This window comes from Mauremys mutica, chromosome 2 (genome assembly GCF_020497125.1).
Source record: "Mauremys mutica isolate MM-2020 ecotype Southern chromosome 2, ASM2049712v1, whole genome shotgun sequence".
NCBI classification, from domain to species: Eukaryota; Metazoa; Chordata; order Testudines; family Geoemydidae; genus Mauremys; species Mauremys mutica.
In genome coordinates, this window is record NC_059073.1 from 192,026,186 (window position 1) to 192,049,286 (window position 23,101).

Sequence of the window (23,101 nt, forward strand, 5' to 3'; positions counted from 1 at the left end):
CTCTGGCCAGTAAATTTCTGTCCCCCGCTCAGACCCTGGCAGCCCCCCCGTTGCGATTTTCCCCCTTGAGCATTTTAAACGCCCCCAAAGAGCAGGCAGCAAATCGTGAGTAGAAGTGAGGGCAGAGAGAGGGCAGTGGCGACAGCGGAGGTTACTGGGCATGCTCAGTTCGGCCGCGCATGCTCAGTGCAGCCAAAGTAGCGAATCGGGAGTGGTTCATGTTTCTGTCGTTATACCCTGCCCACCCAGGGAAGCTCCGTGGCAGTTTTACAGACCCCAGGCCTGTGCCCTGGGGAAGAGTCAGGTGGCTGCAGTGGATATAAAACCCTGGCAGAAATCTGGGGGGGGGGGGAGAGTGTGGGATATGAGACCCCCCACACACACACACACATTGCTTCTGGGGAGCAGGAAGGGCTGTTGGCTGTGTGGGGGATCCAACCTACCCCTTTCCCACTGCAACTTGAGATCATTGCTCCTTGTTCTGTCATCTGCCACCACTGAGAACAGCCTAGTTCCAGCCTCTTTGGAACCCCACTTCAGGTAGTTGAAGGCTGCTATCAAATTCCCCCTCACTCTTCTATTCTGCAGACTAAACAAGTTCCCTCAGCCTCTCCTCGTAAGTCATGTGCCCCAGCCCCCTGATCATTTTTATTGCCCTCTGCTGGATTATCTCCAATTTGTCCACGTCCTTTCTGTAGTAGAGAGCGCAAAACTGGACACAATACTCCAGATGAGGCCTCACCAGTGCCAAATAGAGGGGAATAATCACTTCCCTTGATTTGCTGGCAATGCTCCTGCTAATGCAGCCCAATATGCTGTTAGCCTTCTTGGCAACAAAGGCACACTGGTGACTTGTATCCAGCTTCTCATCCACTGTAACCCCTAGGTCCTTTTCTGCAGAACTGCTGCTTAGCCAGTTGGTCCCCAGTCTGTAGCGGTGCAGGGATTCTTCCTTCCTAAGTGCAGGACTCTGCACTTGTCCTGGTTGAACCTCATCAGATTTCTTTTGGCCCAATCCTCCAATTTGTTTAGGTCACTCTGGACCCTATCCCTACCCTCCATCGTATCTGCCTCTCAGTAGCTCAGTAACCTACAGCTTGTCACAAAGGGACCCAGTGGCAGTTCAGCCCTGGTAACGCCCTGTCTCTCCCCACAGGATGCTGCCGTTCATGGACTGGGTGCTGGAGCTGCTGAGCATGGAGCGGACCCACCTCCATGCTTACACCATCTCCGCCCTGCTCCTTGCCCTGCTGGCCCTGCTCTTCCGCACCCTCCTGCAGCTCAGGAACTCCTGGCACCGCTACTATGTGAACTGCCAGCGTCTGCGCTGCTTCCCAGAGCCCCCGCGTCGCAACTGGCTGCTGGGACACTTGGGGATGGTAGGTGTCATGTCATGTGGGGGTGGGGAGGGGGTGAGTGTCTTCTCTTCCCTCTTACTCCTTGCTGCCACTGAGACATGGCTTGATCCCTGCTGGGAGGAGCCACTCTTGCCCACCCCAAGGGAGGGAGGGGCTGGTGGAATAGCCCCTGAGAGGGCTGGGGGTAGGTGACTCTGCTGGTTCAGGCCTCTCCCTCCATCCCAGGTGAAGGATTTTGGTCCCAGCCGGTGCATGGCGTGGAAGGTCACTCAGGGAGTCGTGCCCATTGGTCAGACACGTGGGAATGGGGTAGGAGACAAGGGTCCTGGGACAGCTCCACCAGGTTCTCAGCACACGCCCTGTCTGGCACCAGAGTGGGCAGCGTCTGAACTCAGTCAGACGTCCTGACCCAACGAGGAAGCTGGAGTCAGAGGCATCGGTCACACTGCTGTTCCCATCCTGCTGTGGATCGGGCCCTTCCTATGGCTGCTGGCTCTGATGCACCCCTGATACAGCAGGGCCCTGGGCTCCATCTCTGGCACTGGATGGGGCGGGAGTGGTGGGGCAGCTGGGGCTCTGGCCCACGTGCAGAGTGGCAGGGTGTGTGTGTGTGAATGGCCCCCTACCCACCTACTGCCCTGCACTCAAATGCCGCATTCTCCAGGCAGTGCCCAAGGCTGAGTGTGGGATGTGCCCTGGTGGGTGACTCTGGGCTCCGGTGCCCAGACACTTGCCTAGTGGCAGGGGACTGTAAGGGAACCAATCCATAGATGCCTCTCTGCTCACCCCTGCCCCTGCCATGCTCCCTGGCCCAGCCCTGTGCCACCCCTGCCAGCCCGCTGCACCCCAATGGCTCTACCTGCATTGGTGGTGAGTGGCCCCTGGGCCTGTTCGGTCGCCTTTGCTGTGGAGCAGGAAGGGTTATAAAGCCCTTGGCGGGATGGCCCCACCTGGTGTAGCTGTGGCAAGGGCATAGCCAATCACCATGTGCCATGATATCAGGCATGGGCCATGCTCAGGAGTGAGGGTCTTGACAGATACACTTGGTGCGGCACGGCACGTGGCAGTGGGCAGATCCCTGCCTCTGATCAGAGGATCTGATTCTACCCTGTCCGGTGTGCACTGACTTTATCTGGACTCTAGGAGGGACCTAATCCTACCCTATATTAACTCTGCCCCGTCCCTCCTGCAGTTCATATCTGATGAGGAGGGGCTGAGCTTGGTGTCCCAAACGGTTGCTACATTCTCCCAGGCCTGTGTGACATGGATGGGGCCCTTCCTACCAGTCCTGGCCCTGGTGCACCCTGATTATCTCAAGCCGATCACAACAGCCTCAGGTACGCTGGCTCCTGGGGGTGGTGGTGAGACTGAGGGTATGTCTGCACTGCATCTAGACACCCGTGGCTGGCCCATGTCAGCTGGCTCGGGCTGTGTCAGGCTTCCTTCTCCACTCTGAACTTTAGGGTACAGATGTGGGGACCCATATGAAAGACCCCCTAAGCTTATTTACCAGCTTAGGTTAACAGTAAGCTGCCACCACCAAGCATGTTTCAAATCTTAGGGAAGAGCCACTTGGGAAATAGTTGGGGAAAGGCAGAGTTCCAAGTCCCGAGCGCCCCCCCCTTTCCTGGGCAGATGTGAGACTAATTCCTCCCCCCCACCCAAGTCCTTATACCCCTGTTCCTGGGTAGGCTTGACACTATACCCTCACCAATTAGTCCTGGTGAACACAGATCCAAAACCCTTGGATCTTAAAAAAATGAAAAATCATTTAGGTTCTTAAAATAATTTTATTAAAAAGAAAAGGTAAAGTTCATCTCTGTAAAATCGGGATGGAAATAACTTTACAGGGTAATCAGATTCAGATTGCCCAGAGGAACCCCCTCTAGCCTGAGGTTTAAAGTTACAGCAAACAGAGAGAAACCCTCTAGCAAAAGGAACATTTACGGGTTGAGAAAACAAAGATGAAAACTAACACGCCTTGCCTGGCTGTTACTGACAAGTTTGAAATATGAGAGACTGGTTCAGAAAGATTTGGAGAACATGGATTGATGTCCGGTCCCTCTTAGTCCCAAGAGTGAACACCACCAAAACAAAGAGGACAAACAAAAGCCTCCCCCCCTCCTGCCCCCCAAGATTTGAAAGTATCATGTCCCCTTATTGGTCCTTTAGGTCAGGTGTCAGCCAGGTTAGCTGAGCCTCTTAACCCTTTACAGGTAAAAGGATTTTGGTGCCTCTGGCCAGGAGGGATTTGATTGAATTGTACACAGGAGGGTTGTTACCCTTCCCTTTATAGTTATGACAGGCCATTACACTGCAGTGTAGATATTTTTGGTTGGGGCTGGAGCCTGGCCTCTGGAACCTCCCCCCACCCCCCCCCCATGGGGTCCCAGAACTTAGGCTCAGGGCTGTAAAACTGCAGTATAGACATTGGGATCAGGCTGGAGCCTGAGTCAGCTGACGTGGGCAGGTCACAGGTGTCTAATTGCAGTGTAGACGCAACCTGTGGGGCCAGAGATGAGACACTACCTGGGCCTCTCTAGCCTGTCCCTGGGGAACCTATGCAGGACTGGCCTCAGCAGTGTGTTCTCCAGGGCCCTGGCCAGGCTGCTGTGACCATCCCAAGGGACAGGGCTCCCAGCCAGTCCCTCACCCCCAGTGTGACATCATGCTGGTATGAAGGTTTTCCTGATCTGCCCCAGGGTGGGGCTGGGATCCAGTCACCTGGGGCCCTGCAGAGCAGCCCAACCAGAGCCCTGGGGAAGGCACCAGAGGGGACAATCCGCCTGGGGAGCTAATGGGCCTCTCCCAGCAATAGCTCCACAGGGTCTGCACTGTCCAGCCTGGATCTCGCTCTGCTCCAGGTCAACCCCCCCACCCCCACCCCCATGGGTTGTAACCCTCAGGTTCTCGTACATAATCAGTGCAGGCCCCTTGGCTCAACTGACTCGCTCCTGCCCGGGTGAACCAATCCTTCTCTGCCACCTTGGCTGCTCTCCTCTGGGTTCTGCACTGTGGGCCCAGCAGCCTCTTCTGGCCTTGACAGCTGGGATTGGGTTACCGTAGAGAGGGGTCCAGGGGGCCCAGAGCTGAATGCAGGGTGGGTCAGGCCAGGAGGGACCGTTCTGCTCCTCTAATCTGACTGCCCATGTCACACAAGCCAGAGACCCTCCCCAGAGCTCCCTGCAGCCGGCCCCGAGCTCCTGGCTGTGCTGGAGGGAGCGTTACAAAGGGACAGCCCATCTCCAGTAAAGACTCCCAGGGATGGCAAAGCCCCTGTGTCCCTGGGCCAGTTGTTCCCACAGCTCGTTCCCCTCCCTGTCAAAGACTTGCACAGCGCTGCCAGTCTGAGTTTGTTCCTGCTGGATGGCAGAGCCCTCTGCTGCCAGGCGTCCCTGCCCAGGGAGGGGCTGGTAGCTGGGATCTAGGCACCTATTTTCCTGCTCTTGAGGAAATTAAATCCATTGGGCTCCTATAGCCTTCCCCGGAGAGGCAGGTTTTCCAGAGTTTGAGTTGTTCTGGTGGCTCCTCCCAGACCCCTCCCCTGCTGTCACTGTGCTATTGGAGGTGGGGCACAGTGGAGGGAAGGGCTATTGCCTCCCTGCTTCATTGTGGGACAGCTCTGCCCAGGCAGCCCCAGCAAGCTTTAGTCTGTCTCGGGGGCCGTGCTGCATTGGAAACCCCATCGGACCTGGGCTGGGCTCTGCAGAATCTCCTTCCTCCGAGGCAGTTCTGGATCCCCTCAGAGGATGGGCTGCCATAGTCCAGCTTCTCCAGCTCCCTTGATGTTACTGCTCTTGCTGCAGGCCAGTGTCTGCACCAGCTCACCCTGGGCAAAGGCCGTCAACTTGCTCTGTGCAGGGAGGCAGGGGAATAAAATGGGGCTAAGTAGCTGCGGGGGCCAGGTGTTCATGGGGGTCTTCCTTGGGCCCTGGTGTGGGCTGATTCCTGTTTGACTCTTGAGAGATTGTGTCATTTGCTGCTTTGGGGAGTCCAGCCCAGCCAACCCCTGCTACCCTCTGGATGCAGGGGCACCCGGAAGCTGCCTGCTGCCATATGGGGATGGGCCCGAGTCCAGCGATGCCCCTGGGCCCCATTGGGGGGGGGGAAGAAGGTGTGCAGGAGCAGGCAGAGCTCTGTGGCAAACCTCCGTGTGACGTTATTGATATAAATGGGGACCATATAGAACATGGGTTGCAACCAAGGTCCTGTAGTGGCACCAAATCCTAAGTAAAGGGGGTCATATAAGGTGTCTAAGACCAGGTTCTGGGTTGCTGATTATAATTATGCTGTCTATATGTCTGTATCATTTTTAGTTGAAGTTATGAATGTTGGCTCTATGCTGTCTGTATTTCAAGTTTGTGCTGTGCTTCTGGGGGAAGCCTCCCAGACAAGCTGGTGTTAGCTCTGCCTAGCCTGTTTGATGGCCCATTAAGGACCATTAAGGACACAATGGACCCATGGAGAGAAGGCAGACACGCCTTGTGACTCAGCAAAGTATGCAGGGACTGGCCCATGTGACTCCAGGCTCCATCTTGCTGTAAATTTCCACAGTGAAGACAAAGAGATTCTTACACCTGGAAAAGCCTATATAAGGCTGATGCTTCATCTCCATCTGGTCTTCAATCCTGCTTCTGACCTCTGGAAGGACTTTGCTACAAACTGAAGCTCTGCACGAAGGACTGTTGACCCATCCCAGCGGGGGATGTTCCAGAGACTTAATCTGAACCTGCAGTTTACTCCAGCACTGCTGCAAGCCTGAACTAAGAACTTTACCATTACTGTATGTAATTGATTCCATTTAACCAATTCTACCTCTCATCTCTACCTTTTTCCTTTTGTAAATAAACCTTTAGATTTTAGATTCTGAAGGATTGGCAACAGCGTGATTTGTGGGTAAGATCTGATGTGTATATTGACCTGGGTCTGGGGCTTGGTCCTCTGGGATCGAGGGAACCTTTTTCTTTTATTGGGGTGTTGGTTTTCATAACCATTCATCCCCAGGACGAGTGCACTGGTGGTGATACTGGGAGACTGGAGTGTCTAAGGAAATTGCTTGTGTGACTTGTGGTTAGCTAGTGGGGTGAGACCAAAGTCCTTTTTGTCTGGCTGGTTTGGTTTGCCTTAGAGGTGGAAAAACCCCAGCCTAGGGCTGTGACTGCCCAGTTTAAGCAATTGGTCCTGATTTGGCACTCTCAGTTGGGTCCCGCCAGAATCGCTCTGTCACACTCCGCCCCCCATCTCTGCAGCTGGTGCTGCCAGGGAGCCATGGACAAGCCCTCACCCCACCAGAGCCACTGAGCACTAGCAGCTCCTCTCCTGGGCACAGGGAGCACAGCCTGGCTGTAAAGTTATTTACTTATTCCCATAATACAAGAACTAGGGGTCACCAAATGAAATTAATAGGCAGCAGGTTTAAAACAAATAAAAGGAAGTTCTTCTTCACGCAGCGCACAGTCAACTTGTGGAACTCCTTACCTGAGGAGGTTGTGAAGGCTAGGACTATAACAATGTTTAAAAGGGGACTGGATAAATTCATGGTGGCTAAGTCCATAAATGGCTATTAGCCAGGATGGGTAAGAATGGTGTCCCTAGCCTCTGTTCGTCAGAGGATGGAGATGGATGGCAGGAGAGAGATCACTTGATCATTGCCTGTTAGGTTCACTCCCTCAGGGGCACCTGGCATTGGCCACTGTCGGTAGACAGATACTGGGCTAGATGGACCTTTGGTCTGACCCGGTACGGCCTTTCTTATGTTCTTATGAGAGCCAATGGTCCATCGCCGGGACTGAGGCTCTCAGCTCCACCAGCTCCTGGGAACAGCAGGAGGAGGGACGCGGCCATGCAGGGCAGACCTAAGGCAGCACCCAGCAGGAGCTGCTACACCGCAAAGACCCCTCCGCCTGGGCAGGGTGATGGCTCAGACACTCTGAGCAGCAGGGCCAAGGGCACTGCCTGGCTGAACAGCTTGGGGACAGCAAGCAGAGCCACCTCCCCACGGGGGACCTGTGTCATCATTGGTCTTGTGGGAGCAGGTGGGCCCCATGGGGAGGACACGGAAACACTCCAGAGGCAGGATAGTGATGGCCAGCAATGATCAGTGATGTGGGGAGCCTGTGCTGGCCCTTTCCCCTCCCTGCCACCCATGGAGAGTGGCCCCTGCTAGGGCTGGTTGCCCAGTGCTCTGGCGTCTCTTGCAGTGCCAGTCACCCGGGTGCTGAGAGGAGTCAGCGGGTGTAGCAGAGGGTGAGGGTTCTCTGCAGATCTGCCCCCGCTAGCACCGCCCTGGTGAGCGAGTTGCTGGGACTGTGCGCTGCAGGGGGATGTGCAATGAGCAGAAGCCAGACTCCGAAGGAGTCCAGTCCCCGGCCTGGTTGGTGCTCCCTGGCCTGGGGGCTCCTGCTCCATCCTCTGCTACCCCCTTGCAGAGGTGACATCTCTGTTCCCGTTAACGTACTGCTGCCACTCTTTGCAATTAGCCCTGTTCCAAGTGGCTCCTGGGCTCGCAGGGCCAAGGGCACGTGGAGCTAAGTGGGGGCCTGTTTGCTCATCCCTGAACTGCTGCCCATTCCAGCAGCTAGGGGCTGTGCCCAGGGACCAAGTTCCGTCTGCTGAAACTTTGTAAACAATCCCTGTTGCTGATGCAGTAGCAGGAACAGAGTCCTGCTCCCTCCCCCAGTGCCAGGCTGGCTTGGCAGGACGCAGACGGGGGAGATCTGGCTTTAGTGCTCCAAGCCAATGGCTGGGTCTGAGCGGAGAGTGTTGCTCCCTGGAGCAGAGCTGTATGTCACTGTGCCAGGACAGGGGTGTTTCGGGGCTCAGGAGCCCCTAGTCCAGTGGGGCGGCTCAGCACTCAATCTCCTGCTCAGCTCAGCTGGATGGCAGAGAAGCACAGGGCAGGGGCTGTGTGAATGCATGTAGCTAGTTCATGCCAGGGCTGAGGGCTCATGCCCCCTGGTTCAGCTCTGCACAGAGAACAGCTGGGAGCCTGTGTTTGCGATAACACAGGGAGCCCCAAGTGGCCCCGTCCAACCTACTGCCAGGTGAGGGCAGTCTCCCGTCCCCCATTAGAAATGAAGCTGGGGGCACTCTGAGAACAGCCCGCAGTGCATCTGCCTGGGGAGCTGCTGCTCCTGCAGTGGGCTGAGTCAAGCACTGGGCCCAGCGCATGGCCCTGGCCGGAGTCCCAGCTGGCCTGTGGCTCCTCGTTGTAGGGTCAGAACACAGAGGAGGGGATGCAGTGCGTGGACGAGCTCGTTGGCTGCTATGGCCACTCCTGCCTTTGGTGGTTTAGCCCCCGGCTTCCCATTCTGCCGCTCTTCCACCCAGAGGCAGTTAAACCCGTGCTGCTGGAGTCAGGTAGTGAGGTTGGCCCCAGCGCCAGGAGTTTTTGTCTCTGTCCTGGGGCTCAGCAGGCACCTGGAACTATCTGTTGTGTGTGCTGCTCCCTAGAAAATCCCCTGGCCAGGAGGACTGGCTGCTGAGACCAGCCCTCCTCCACAGGGCTGAGGAGGAAGCTGCCTGGCTCTTGGAGCTGGGGAAGGGCTCAGGTATCGGGCTGAGCTCGGCTCGGCACATGGCTGCTGCCAACCCAGGGTCCTTAGTGAGTTCCCCTGGCCCCAGAGGGGTTGGGGCAGAGGCTGTAGCTAGCCCTTAGCAGAGCACGTCCCCTTGGCTGCAGCCATCAGCCTCTGCGCCAGTGACTCATGGGAACAAAGGTTCCTTGCAGCCCTGCCGGCATCCCTGGCTGGTGACAGGCAGCCCAGAGGGTCTGATAGCATCTAGCCAGCTCAGAGACACACCCCCCCCCTGCCTTTCATCAGCTCAGTCCATGGTCCTGAAGGGGGTGCAGCAGGGCTGTGGGTTGAAGGGGACAATCAGGGAGGTGGTGCAGGGGAGAAACAGGTCAGGGGGTCTCATAAGGACTAAATGCCCAATGTTCTTGGGGGGCAGATACCATTGTGGGGGTGCATGACTGTGAGACGTCAGGGGAAATCTGGAGAATGGTGCAGAGAGTGGGTGGAAGAGTTGGGAGTAGAACTTGGGAGTCCTGGCTCCTAGCCCTCTTCAGGCCCTGCTGTAGCCACAGGATCGCCACCCTGCTCCCAGAGCCGGGGATTACAACTAATAAATAGGGAGCTTTGAAGATGCCAAGCTCTGTACTGTGAAGGCCCCATGTGACTGCCGAGCTCTCACGGTCTGTGACTGCCCAGGTGGCGTGTCTGTCGCTCTGCAGGCCCGGCCCAGGCTGCAGATGCTGCTTGCGCCCTGTGTCCTGCCTGTCCGGTGACTCGCTCGGAGCAGAGCCTGCTCTGCGTGAGGGCCTGGTGGCTCAGCGCCTGGTTCCTGTTGTGTGGCTCCTTCACCTTGTTCACTGAGCCTGTCCTGCTGCCCCAGCAGCCGCCCTCCTGGCTGCTAGGGAGGAGCCTGGAGCAGGGTGTCCAGTAGGGCTCTGCCTTGTCTGAGGGGGGCTCCTTTCACAGAGGAATGCTCCAACGCTCCTTAGGAAACAGCCAGTGGAGCAGGCGGGTGCTGGACAGACCCACGTTCCTGTGGCTGCCCCTTTCCAGACTAATAGGTCCTGCAGCTCCAGCCAGGGCTCCGATACCAGTAGCCCTGCACTCCTTCCCTGTGTCCTGGTCCGTGTATGTGTGTGTGAGCGCTGGCACTGGGGTGCACCCCAATACCGCCCCCCATTCTGTGTGTCTGAGTGGTAACGCCGGGGTGTGCCCCATTACAGCCCCCCCCATGCCGTGTGTGTCTGAGCGTTAGCGCCGGGGTCTGCCCCATTACCATCCCCCATGCTGTGTGTCTGAGCGCTAGAGCTGGGGTCTGCCCCTTTACCGTCCCCCATGCTGTGCCGTGTGTATCTGAGTGCTAGCGCCGGGGTCTGCCCCAGTACCGTCCCCCATGCTGTGCCGTGTGTATCTGAGTGCTAGCGCCGGGGTCTGCCCCAGTACCGTCCCCCATGCTGTGCCGTGTGTATCTGAGTGCTAGTGCCGGGGTCTGCCCCATTACCGTCCCCCATGTTGTGCCGTGTGTATCTGAGTGCTAGCGCCGGGGTCTGCCCCAGTACCGTCCCCCATGCTGTGCCGTGTGTATCTGAGTGCTAGCGCTGGGGTCTGCCCCATTATCACCCCCTGTGCTGTGTGGATCTGAGCGCTAGCGCCGGGGTCTGCCCCATTACCACCCTCCTTGCCGTGTGTGTCTGAGCGCTAGTGCTGGGGTGCACCCCATTACCGCCCCCCGTGCCGTGTGTGTGTCTCAGCACTAACTCCCAGGCCTGCCCAGTCTCTGGTCTCCCCCACAGCTGCCATCGCGCCCAAGGATTACATGTTCTATGGCTTCCTGAAGCCCTGGCTCGGTGAGTGCGCTTTCTTCTGGGCTTGGATCTTGTGCTTGGTGTCATGGGGCCCAGACCCCAGGGGACGGGCTTGTGGGGAAAGGAGGGTTTGATGTTCCCCTCTGGTGTTATCTAGACCGGTGATCTGCTAGGTCACGCCAATCCTTGACTCTGGGAGCCAGCCTTAGCCTGCTCTGCTGTGACAACCCCCACTCCTGGGCTGTTCACGCACAGCCTCTGGCATGTAACTGCTCCTTGGACTGTGCAACTGAATGACACTAGCCAATATCTCTGGTCCCAGACACAACCCCAGGAACCTCCGTCTTGAAGTGTCCAGTTATGCCTGCTGGAGTCTGCAAGTTTATATAAGTTTGTCAGTGTAACAAAGAAATTGATATGTACCAGGCTTGTTATTCCAAGGAGAGTCTCGGCCACACTTCAAACCAAGTTGTGGAGGGGAGGGATAGTTCAGTGGTTTGAGCATTGGCTTGCTAAACCCAGGGTTGTGAGCTCAATCCTTGAGGGGGCCACTTAGGAATCTGGGGCAAAAATCAGTACTTGGTCCTGCTAGTGAAGGCAGGGGGCTGGACTCAATGACTTTTCAAGGTCCCTTCCAGTTCTAGGAGATAGGCATATCTCCTATTATTATTACCAAACACACTGTTTCAGGTAGAATAAACAAACAGATTTATTAGCTACAAAGATTGATTATAATCACTTAAAATCTAAGCATAGCAAGTTGGATTTGGTCCAATGAAATAAAAGCAAAACACATTCTAAGCTGATCTTAACACTTTCAGTGCCCTTACAAACTTAGATGCTCCTCACCACAGGCTGGCTGGTTGCTCTTCAGCCAGGCTCTCCCCTTTGATCAGCGCTTCAGTCACTTGGTGGTGGTATTTGTAGATGGAGGTGGACAAGAGAGGAAGAGCCTGGCAAACGTCTCTCCCTTTTATCATGTTCTTTCTTCTCTCTTGGCTATGCTCCCCCCGCCCTCGGGGTCAGGTGAGCATTACCTCATTGTGGTCCCTGACTAACCAAGGGAAAGGGGGTGACTCACCAAAGTTCCCTCACCAAAGGCTCTTGAGCAAAGTCAGCTGTCATGGGATAAGAGGTAAGGTCCTTTCTGGATCAGTAACTGGTTAAAAGACAGGAAACAAAGGGTAGGAATAATGGAGAGAGGTAAATAGTGGTGCCCTCCAGGGGTCTGTCCTGGGACCAGTGCTATTCAACATATTCATAAATGATCTGGAAAAGGGGGTACACAGGTGACAAAATTTGCAGATGATACAAAACTGCCCAAGATAAACCCAAAGCAGACTGCAAAGAGTTTCCAAAGGATCTCTCCAAACTGGGTGACTGGGCAACAAAATGGCAGATGAAATTCAATGCTGATAAATGCCAAGTAACGCACATTGGGAAACATAATCCCAACTACACATACAAATGGATGGGGCCTAAATTAGCTGTTACCACACAAGAAAGATCTTGGCATCATTGTGGATAGTTCTCTGAAAACATCCACTCAATGTGCAGCGTCTGCAAAAGAAGCGAACAGAATGTTGGGAACCGTTAGAAAAGGGATAAATAATAAGACAGAAAATAATCTATTGTCTCTGTATAAATCCATGGTACACCCACATCCTGAATCCTGCGGGAAGGTGTGGTCGCCCCATCTCAAAAAAGATATATTGGAATTGGGGTTTGGAACAGTTTCCATATGAGAAAAGATTAAAAAGACTGGGAGTTTTCAGCCTGGAAAAGAGGTGACTAAGGGGGTATGGCCACTGTCGGCAGACAGGACACGGGGTTGGATGGAGCATTGGGCTGACCCAGCCTGTCTGTCCTTATGTCGGTGTGGAGCTGAAGCTACTCATGCCATAGCCGTGAGCACCAGCACATGGGTGTGCACAGGATCACGCATAGACCTTGACATGCGCACACACCTCTCTGCACATACCACCACGCACCTGCACATACCACCACGCACCTGCACCTGCATGTTCATGCTCACACCCCTCCCACGCTCCATGCACGCATTGCACACACGTGCACACTCTCGTGCCAACATGCACCAGGGAGGTTGGTTCTCGTTGAGCACCCCAGCTGGCTGTGACCCGGGGGCTGCTGAGGGCCTGGGCTACGGGATGTCTGCCATGGCTACCAGGCTCTGAGCTGAGTGCCTGTCATCTCAGGGGATGGTTTGCTGCTGAGCAACGGTGCAAAATGGGTGCAGCACCGGCGCATGCTGATGCCAGCCTTCCACTTCGATATCCTGAAGCCCTACGTGAAGATCTTCAACCAGAGCACTGCCATCATGTATGTGAGTACCTCCCCTCCCGCCATGGCACCAAATCCAGGCCTGTGCCTCTGGCCCCTCCCACGACATATGCTGCCCTGGCACCCTGCTACCCCCAGCCTGCCTGTGACCTTGCCCTCCTCCCGTGGCATATGCTGCACCATCACTACACTGTGCCCCTGGCCCCGCACCCCCCCTCACTCCAGGGCATATACTGCACCGATACCCTGCCCACCCGCCCGCCTGCCCACTGCTCTTGCACCCGTCCCAAGCGTATGCCCAGCCCTGTCACTGCACCAGTCCACTAACCTACTCACCTGTCTGCTTGCCTGTCTCTGACGCTGGCCCACCCGCACTGCATGGGCACCGGGCTCTGCAGTGCTGTCCCTGCGGGCAGCTGCTCGGGTACGGCTCTCACGGGCACTGTTCTCCCACAGGCTAAGTGGCGCAGGCTGGTGGCGTCAGGCTCCACCTCCCTGGACATGTTTGAACAGGTCAGCCTCGTGACCCTGGACAGTCTGCAGAAATGTGTCTTCAGCTACAACAGCAACTGCCAGGAGTGAGTGACACGGGGGCAGCTGTCCCAGCAGGGCCCTGCACTGACCCGAGGGTGGGAGCCCCCTCATTGTGGGAGGTCAGAGTTGGGAGAATGGGCTGCTGGGTCCCTCCCTTCCTGGCCTGGCCCCAGCGAGCCCGTCCGGATTCATGGAATGGGTCCCTGAACTGGAGGGTGTTACTGCCGGCCTGGGCAGGAGCAGGGGGCCTTCTGGGGAAGGTGTGTCTGGAGGTGTTGGGGGGTTTCTGTAGTGGCTGCACCAGGCTTTGGTCAGCACTGGGGGTGGAGCTCCTCAGCTCACTGGGCAGAGGCTGGTGCTTGGTGCTTCCACTCGCTGGTCTGTCTGCGAATGCCTGTGGGGTCGGCCTGGCTGTGCTCAGGGCCGGCTCTACTGTTTTTGCCTCCAAGCAGTGCGCCGAATTGCCGCCACGGACGGCGGGGGCAGTCCGTGTGCCATTAGGGCAGCACACGTGTTTCTGCGGCGGCGGCAATTCGGCGGCAGCTTCTGTCTTCAGCTGGAAGACAGAAGCTGCGCCGCTGCGGACAGCTGAACATAGAAGCTGCTGCCCAATTGCGGCTGCCGTGGAAACGCACGTGCCACCCTAATGGCACACGGACTGCCCCCGCTGTCCGCAGCGCTGCTTGGGGGCAAAAACACACAGACTGCTGCCCCTTGCAGATTGCCGCCCCAAGCACCTGCTTGGGATGCTGCTGCCTGGAGCCGGCCCTGGCTGTGCTTTGCTTCTCATGGGGGATGATCCTGCTGTCACATCTCACTGCCAGGAAGCTCCTCACCTCAGTCTCGTCACCTCAGAACCCTCCTGCCCCCAGTTGATACATGTACTGCAGGGCCCTCTTCTGCAGCTTGTACCTGTTTTACTGCACCAGTGCACATTGGCTCCCTGTCATGGGACACTGCCAGCTGGCTGCGGGACCTGCCGGTGCAGGGGGGGCCCCGGGCTGGCTGCGGGACCGGCCGGTGCCGGGGGGCCCCGGGCTGGCTGAGGGACCTGCCAGTGCAGGGGGGCCCCGGGCTGGCGGAGGGATGTGCTGGGAGCCCAGCATTTCTGCCCACAGTGTGCGAGTTCTTGGATAGCTTGGAGTCCCTAGGCCAACAGTAGGCAATCAGGGTGACTTTGAAGTAGGTCCATCACTAGTAATTAGCTACGCGAATTAACATAAGGCAGTTGCCTGTTTTTCCACCATTCGCAGATGATTGGCTGTACATTTCAAAGAGAGAGGAATACAGCGATATCCTGCATTTACAATTCATTTAAATGCTAAGATGTTCCTTTGTTCTCTGAATTAACAGGATACAGCCTAGACAGGGACTGTTTGATTACATTTTTGACCTCTACCAATATATCTGTAAATAGAAAAAAACATTTTTAAGGGCTGTATTTGAGTCGTTTATCCTGCAGGATGCTTAACCCTTTCCGGTCATGTGTCACAGTCCCACACTGGCTGAGCCACAGCAGCAGCCAGAGACACCCGAGAGATCCCATGGCCAGCCTGGAGATCCCGTGACTGGGAGATCACACAATCGCTCTGTTGCAAGGCCCAGCCCCCCGGGATCCCCCATCTCTGATCAGGGCGCGCCCCCCGCCCCGGCCTGTCAGTTACATGCTGGCCTGTTGTGTTGCAGGACGCCCAGTGACTACATCGCGGCCATCCTGGAGCTCAGCTCCCTGGTGGTGCGACGCCAGCACCGCCTGCTCCTGTACTGGGACTTCCTGTACCACCTGACGCCCGACGGGTGGCGCTTCCGGCGCGCCTGCGACACCGTGCACCGCTTCACAGCCGATGTGGTGCAGCGGCGCCACCAGGCCCTGAACCGCCTGGGCAGGGAGGCCTGGCTCAAATCTAAGCAGGGCAAGACGGTGGACTTCATAGACATCCTGCTCCTGGCCAAGGTAACATGGTGGGGGCCTGCCCCATGGTGGTGCGGGGGAGGTCACTGATGTCCTGCTATTGGCCAAGATAGCACAGTGGGAGGCCGTGCCCTAGGGAGCTGGGGGTTGGTTGACGTCCGGGCAGGGCGTTGCCAGGTGGAAGGTGCTGTGTGATGTCTGTCACACCAGGACTCGCCCCCCAGCCCAGCTCTCTGGAGCGGTCCAGCCAGAGCTGCCTTCCCAGCATGCTCAGCGTGGAGCAATATAAACTGCACTTGGCGCCATGGGACCAGCACCTCTGGGGAGCTCGAACACCAGAGCCAGGCTGGGCATGCGGGGAGGGGAGCCCACCTTGGGGCCTGGGGCTGTGGGGCAGGGCAGGGGCTGCCTCTTTTCTTGGGCTGGGGTGGAGGGGAGATGGCCTAGTTCACTCCACCCCGAGATGTCCCATCCTCCCAGGCTCTGAGATGGGGCAGGCGTGGGCCGGGCCCTGTGGGGAGCCAGGTTACCCGTCCAGCAGTGTGTGCTCTGTGCAGGATGAGGACGGCCAGGACCTGTCAGAGGAGGACATCGCAGCCGAGGCCGACACCTTCATGTTTGAGGGTGAGAAGCCACCCTGGGGAGGGGATGGGGGGCCCTCCTGCTGACCTAACAGCCTCATGTGGGGGGATGGGTGTCAGAGTGTGGGGGAGTCAGGGCCCTGCACCCCCCACTTCCTGTGATTCACCGTGACTCTCAGCCAGCCAGTAAAACAGAAGGTTTATTAGACCACAGGAACACAGTCTCAAGCAGGGCTTGTGGGTAGAACCAGGGCCTCTCAACCAGGTCCCCCTTTGGGGCAAGGATGTTAGACCCCAGACCTGGGGTTCCCTGCCTGTTCCCAGCCAGCCCAAAACTGAAACCAAAAACCCCTCCAGCAGGCTCTCTCCCTGGGCAAAGGTGTCGACTCCCCACCCCCTTCCTGGCTCAGGTTACAGGTTCAGGTACCATCCCTCACCTAAAGTCATCCCCTGCTCTCCCATCCCCCATGCAGACAGCCCCAGTAAAACTAAAGGACTTTCCCAGGTCAATCCACCCTGCTCCCTACTGCGTCACAATCGGGTCTCGGCAGATGACATGGCTCTGGTGGGGAGGCCAGGACAGCTGGGTTCAGTCCCTGGCTCTGAGTGACCTGAGTGTGCCTTTTCATGAAATGGGGCTAAGACAGATCTGCCCCTGGGCACTGCCAGACAGTCCCAGCAATGGAGGCGGGGTGCTAGAGGGGGCAGATGCTCAGTCACCCCACTCGCCTCCCATGCACAAGGGCCTGGAGTTCACAGCTGGCACTGCCAGAGAGTCACAGGGAGCGAGGCCTCAGTAGAGGTGCTGGCAGGAGCTGAGCCGGGCAGGGTCCCTCCAGCCCCGGACTCTCCATGTTCCCTCTCTGCCCCCTGGCGTGGCGGCTCTCATGCTGCGCTGGCCTCTCTCTGCAGGCCACGACACCACAGCCAGTGGCCTCTCCTGGGTGCTGTATAACCTGGCCTGTCACCCTGAGTACCAGGAGCGCTGCCGCGAGGAGATCAAGGACTTAATGCGGGACAAGGAGTCAGAGGAGATTGAATGGTGAGATGGCTGCTCCGGCTGCAGTGCTGGCTCTGTCCAGTGCAGTGCGGACCCCCAGCACCACCACTTCCAGGGCCTGTGGGGCCTCCCCCACCCTTTAGTCCCAGCACAGCCCCCGCCCCACCTGTGAGGGTTAGCACAGCTGCTGCCCTCCCCTCCCCGCTGGGGTCCCTTCACCTCTGCCAGCCCCACAAGCTAGAGGGCTTCCCCTGCAAGATGGGCTTAGGCTGCTCCCCAGTGCCCGAGGGCCCTGCCGCTCTGAGTTTTGCATGCCCCTCCGGATGCCCAAGGGCGCTGCCACTCAGGTGTACGTGCCCCTCCCCCGCCGCTCACGGTGTCAAAGGTTCCCTCAGTGCCAGCTCCATGCAGATGTGACTCTGTCCCAACCCTGGTGCCTGGCTCATGGGTTCATACTGGGCCTCTCATGCATCCACCTCTGGGGCCAGCGCTAAGCTCTGCTCTCTGCAGGGAGGACCTGTCCCAGATGCCCTTCTGCACCATGTGCATCAAGGAGAGTCTGCGCCTGCACCCACCCGTCACGGCCGTGTCCCGGCGCTGCACCAAGGACATCAAACTGCCCGACGGACGTGTCCTACCCAAAGGTACCAGCCTCCTTCCCTGCCCCCCAGCCAGGGGCATGGCACCAGAGCTGGGCCCATAACCCCTGAGGTGCTCAACCCCTCCCCTCCTTCTCCCTCTCCTCTCTAACGAGGCAGTTTCCTCTCTGGCAGGGAACGTCTGTCTGATCAGTATCTACGGGACACATCACAATCCTGCTGTCTGGCCGGAGCCCCAGGTATCGCTGGTCACTCTGTTCTACCCTTTGGCTCTACTCCACCCCACGGCCACTTCCAGCATGGCACTAGGGGGCGCTGGGCTGCTGGGGGCAGGATTAGGGGGCTCGGTAGGGGGTGCTGTCCCCTGGCAGTCACTGCTGACCCAGTGCCTAACATAGCACTAGGGGGCGCTGTGCTGCAAGGGGCGGGATTGGGGGGCTCAGTAGGGGATGCTGTCCCCTCACAGTCACTGCTGACCCAGTGCCTCACATAGCACTAGGGGGCGCTGTGCTGCAAGGGGTGGGATTGGGGAGCTCGGTAGGGGGAGCTGTCCTCTCACAGTCACTGCTGACTCAGTGCTCCGGCGTGGCACTAGGGGGTGCTGAAACACCAGCAGTCTAGCAGCTACCTATTCGCAGCGACCCTCCCCAGAGAGGAAGCTTCCCCCTGCCCCCGAGCTTGCCTAGAGGGGAGTGAGGGTCGCACCCCCATTCACACTGGGCAGGGCTGGGTCACTGGGCTCGGCCCTGCTCTGAGTGCTGGGTGGAGGCAGAACCATCCCCACTGCCAGCGCATGGTCCCAGTGGGCAGCTCAGTCTTGGGGAGCCTGGTGTCCATGCTGTACTGGGGGCGGGAGCTGCCTTTGCTCCCTCCTCAGCTCAGGGACCCCACCCCCAGCTCCCCTCACCATGCCCTGTGCTCGCTGCTCCAGGTCTATAACCCGCACCGCTTCGACCCAGAGAACTCCAAGAACAAGCCCCCACTGGCCTTCATGCCCTTCTCTGCTGGACCAAGGTAACCTGTCTGCTGGGCTCAGAGCCCCTTGCCGCACGAACTGCCCCCTCCTCCTTTCTCCTCCCCTCCCCCCCCGGCTGCCCACCAGCGAGCGGCTCCCTGTTGGTGCCCTGGCTGCAGTGAAGCATTGTGGGATACACAGGAGTTGGCCTCTGATCAGTGCTGGGGTCAGCTGTTATTGCTGAGGATCTTCCCCTTCTCCCACAGGGGGGTTGGGCTCCCCCCAGCGTCTGTCTGTCCCTGCGGGCAGTGCGTTCTGGGGTGTCTGTCCCTCCTCCCCCATCCCTGCTCTCACATGGCATGTGGTTTCTGGGCGAAGAGCACCGGCTGACACACCTGGCTCTCTCACAGGAACTGCATCGGGCAGAACTTCGCCATGGCAGAGATGAAGCTGGTGCTGGCGCTGACGCTGCTGCGCTTCGCCGTGCGGCTGGATGAGAGCAGGCCTGTGCGCCGCAAGCCCGAGCTGATCCTGCGCAGCGAGAACGGGCTGTGGCTGCACCTGGAGCCGCTGGGGCCCAGCCATGAGAGCCGGCCCCCCGCAATGTACTCCTAGGGCCATCCACTGCCACCCGCTGCGGGGGATCCAGCCTGCTCCACACAGCTCCGGGGCCTGCCGAGTGGCAGACCAGATGGGGATCATGGTGGGGCCAGAGGTTAGCAGACACCTGGGAGTCAGCTCTATCCTCTAATCTAGACCAGCCCTCTGTACCAAAGCAGGCGCTGTGGGGTCCAGGCATGGGGCCCTGAAGGTGCTGCAGGCTCCTTTCAGACACCAGCTGCTTAGCCCTCTCCCACCTGCCCCTAGGAGCGAGGGGTGACAAATGCCTTTCCCCAGCCCCGCTGGATGTCCACGGCCACCTGGTGACTCAATGTCAGAGCTAGAAATGGAGCCCAGCAGCCTGGCTCCCAGCTCAGCCCACTCACAGCCTAGGCGACCCCCGTGGCCTGCGTTCCCTGCCCCCACTGGCCAGAGTCAGGGTGCCCGGCAGTTCAACCGCTAGCCTAGGATGTGGGAGACCCGTGTTCACTTCCCTGCTCGGCCACACAGGGAGCCTGCGGCATTGGGCAAGTCACTCTGCCTCTGGCCCTCAACTCCCATCAGTGCAATGGGGTTAATGGCCCTGCCCATGGGGGCTGAGGGTAAATGCAGTCGGGGGGTGAAGTGCCACATAATTATGTTGGGCATCTAAGACCACGTGGTCAATAACCCTAAATGCTGTGGGCTCGTTAGTGGATCAGCTCCTGTGTTCCCGCCAGCCACCCCGTGTCCTGATGCTGCTGCCTGGAGCTGAGGGTCTGGTCTCTCTCTCACTCCCTTTCCCTGAAGGGTAGGAATCTTCCCTCCCGCCCGCTCCCCCTCTGTCCTGCTCCCCCCACTTCTGAACTCAGCAATCCACCTGCCTGGTCTGGGGCAGGAACAGCTGAGAGGCCTGCGGACAAGTGGCTCAGTGCTCTGGCCGATCTTCCTGAGGGGCCCCCAGGAGCCTGGGTGAGAGCTTCTGCCTTGGGCTGCTGTGGATGGCTTTGAGGTGGGGCAACAATCCAGGGGGCAGCTGCCTAGCAATCGCAACCTGCTGGCTGCAGTCACCCAGAGGAGTTGGGGCAGGGAACCTGTAAGTGTGTGTGTTTTTTCTCTCTCTCTCTGTAGTGCCCGGGGGGCTGGCTGCAGACCCAGCAGGGACCTACTCTCTGCCACAGGGAACTCATGGTTCAAGGAGACAAACAGTGGTTGAGGGCTGGGAGGAGGGGGCCGGGTGCGGCCCCTGGGGCAGCTGGACCTGGAACTGGGGGACAGTTGCTTTCATGATATTTCTAAGTTTGTTCCCGAGCATGGTGAAGTCCAGGGCCCCTGCTGCAGGGACGAGGCCATGGGGCTTTGGGATCCAGCCTGAGGGTTTCAGGATCTGGCCCTCGAATCCAGTTACTGAGCTTTGGGTTCTGTCCCTCGTCCACATGGTGGCAGGCTCCAGCCCTGGGCTCATCCCCTCCCTCCCATCTCTCAGTCCCCGCTGCCTCCTCAGGCCCAAGACTTCAACCGCATGCTCCATTCCTTGGCCGCAGGGCTCCAGGGCCCAGGATCTGGCCAAGGGTCTTCTGGCTCTGGTCCCTAGCTGTGAGGCAGCGGGTGCCGGCCCCAGGCTCACCCACCCCCTATTGTCCCGGCCCACTCTGCCTCCTCCGGCCCTGGGCTTTGTCCACATGCTCAATCCCCAGCCACGGGGCTTCAAGCTCAGGCCACGGGATCTGGCTGCAGGGTGTTCGGCTCTCTGGCTCTGGCTCTTGGCCATGCACTGGCAGGTGCAGGCCCCTATCTCACCCCCCCACCTCCATTAACTTTGGCCCCTGCTGCCACTCCCACTCCCCCCATTGCCCATGGGACCACTGCCTCCTCCAGCTCCCTGTCTGTTCCCCCCAGTGCCCTGGGGCTCCGCTGCCTCCCTACCCACCTCCCCATCCAGGGCTTAATTTGTCTGTTTGTTAATGTCACTTTTCACAGCAGACTGAGAAGCGAGCTGGGAGGCTGTGAAAAGCGACATTAACATACAAGTGTCACTTTTCACAGCAGCAGATTTACTAGCTCGCAAGGCTAAAAATAACCAACGCAACCAAAAAAGCAAAAGAAACTACAACAAAAAAGACAAGAACGTGCAGAGCCCCTTGTTTGCGTTTCTATTCTGCTTAGGGCCAGTGAGGAATAAAGACAACTGGACTTTATTTTTACTATTCAGTCTGCAAAAAAACCCCAAATCCTCCATAAATAAATGACACTGCTTTGGACATGGGTATGTGCACATTTGTTTATTTTTCCTAATATTATTTAAGTATTTTAGGAACAAGGGTCAGAGTGGCCACCAGCAAGAGTCGCCCTCGCTGGTGCGGGGCCCTTGCGCAATGGTTGGGGTTAAGAAAATTGGGGGAGATGAAAGAACTGAGTGTTGACCTGTGAGCGACTGGTTCTTGGAACACCAGGGTTGTGCAGAGTCGCAGTGAACACCGTTGTGTGGTGCTATCGAGCCGGCTTCATTTGCTACGTGGAAAAATGGAGCAGGATATTACACACCATGAACTGGTTTGCTTCATTACTAATGTGTCGTGTAACCAGTGACTGGAGTCTTTGTATTCGCACATTTGTGTCTGAACGGGATGGGGGCCCCAATGTTCTTTGTGCCCAGGCCCTCAATACATTTGAACCAGCTCTGCCTGCTGTGACCCAGAGGTTGGCGCCCAGTCACTGGCAGGGATACTCTGGGCAGCTGAGGGGAGCGAGGGGCAGCAAAGACCCAGGTCTCATTGCCCAGTTGTTTGTGTTATACTCCCCCACCCCCCTCTTCTCTGCCTGCGGGGTGTGACAGCAGCACCCACATGGGTAACGCCACCTGCAGCAGGGAACCTTGGGCCGGGTTCCCCAGCACACCAGGCCCAGCAGCTCCAGGCGTTTGAACATGGCAGAAAGGCTGATGTTCAAACAACCCAGCGGCTGAAAAATAAAACCAGAATAACAGACCTCCTGGATGTAGCTGCTTCTACACCACGCAGGCAGGAGCCCAGCCCCAGCTGTGCTGCCTGGGCAAAAGGGCCAGGGGTTAACACCCCCCCCCCCCGACCCTGTCCTGTGAGACTGCTGGGGTGGGCGGGGGGCACTCACTTTGACAGTGGGTTACACAGCTGTTTACTAGATGGCAGCAGGATATTGGGGCTCAGGAGTCTTGGGTTTTGCGTCTGTCTTGCGGAGGAGAGACAGGAGTCACAGCCCGTAGCTGGGTGGCAGGACTCCCCGAGTCTATTTCTGACTCTAGGAGGGGAGTGGGATTTAATGGATTATAGTGTCAGAGATTTCAAGGCCAGAAGGAACCACTGTGCTCAGCCAGTCTGCCCTCCAGCAGAGAGATCTGTTAGCCAGAGACCCTCAAGCTTTATTTAAGAACTCTGGGTGATGGAGAATCTGCCCTCCCCTCTGAGTCAGCTGTTCCTAGGGTTAAGTCCCCTCCCTGTTAACCATTGTCACCATATTTCCAATCTGACTTTGTCTCACTTCCTCCATTGGCAGCCATAGGTGTTAGGCTGGTAAGGCATAGGCATACGGGAAGGCAGAAATGCAATGAGCCTACACTTCCCAAGGCCTGGAAGATAATAGCTTAGCTAAATTAATTAGGGTGTAAGGCCCAAAAGCCTTAGAGTCAGGGCCGGCTCTAGCTTTTTTGCCACCCCAAGCAAAAAACAAAAGGGTGGCCGGAATGTGCCGCCCCAGGATTGGCTGGAACGTGCCACCCCTTAAAATGTGCCGCCCCAAGCACGTGCTTCCTCTGCTGGTGCCTAGAGCCGGCCCTGTTTGGTACCTCGGTGCGGTGAGAGTCTGGTGTCTCCTTGGGATACACCACCAATGGTAACCCCAGGGAGGCCACACCTCTGTGCTACACAGCACTACAAATTTGTGTCAACCTAAATTACGTTAGCATACAACCATCACAGTTATTAC

General features: G+C 57.7%; 1 protein-coding gene across 1 annotated transcript; it reads left to right on the forward strand.

Annotated features, from left to right (window-relative positions):
* Nucleotides 1-1,157: 1,157 nt before the first annotated feature.
* On the forward strand, nucleotides 1,158-21,369 carry LOC123362473 (cytochrome P450 4F22-like). Its single transcript, XM_045002783.1, has 12 exons — nucleotides 1,158-1,379; nucleotides 2,551-2,695; nucleotides 10,669-10,722; nucleotides 12,897-13,024; nucleotides 13,438-13,559; nucleotides 15,202-15,469; nucleotides 15,985-16,051; nucleotides 16,921-17,050; nucleotides 17,519-17,652; nucleotides 17,782-17,846; nucleotides 18,539-18,621; nucleotides 18,973-21,369. The coding sequence occupies exons 1-12, from the start codon at nucleotides 1,158-1,160 to the stop codon at nucleotides 19,175-19,177; spliced, it is 1,623 nt and encodes a 540-aa protein (XP_044858718.1). The 3' UTR covers nucleotides 19,178-21,369.
* Nucleotides 21,370-23,101: the final 1,732 nt, after the last annotated feature.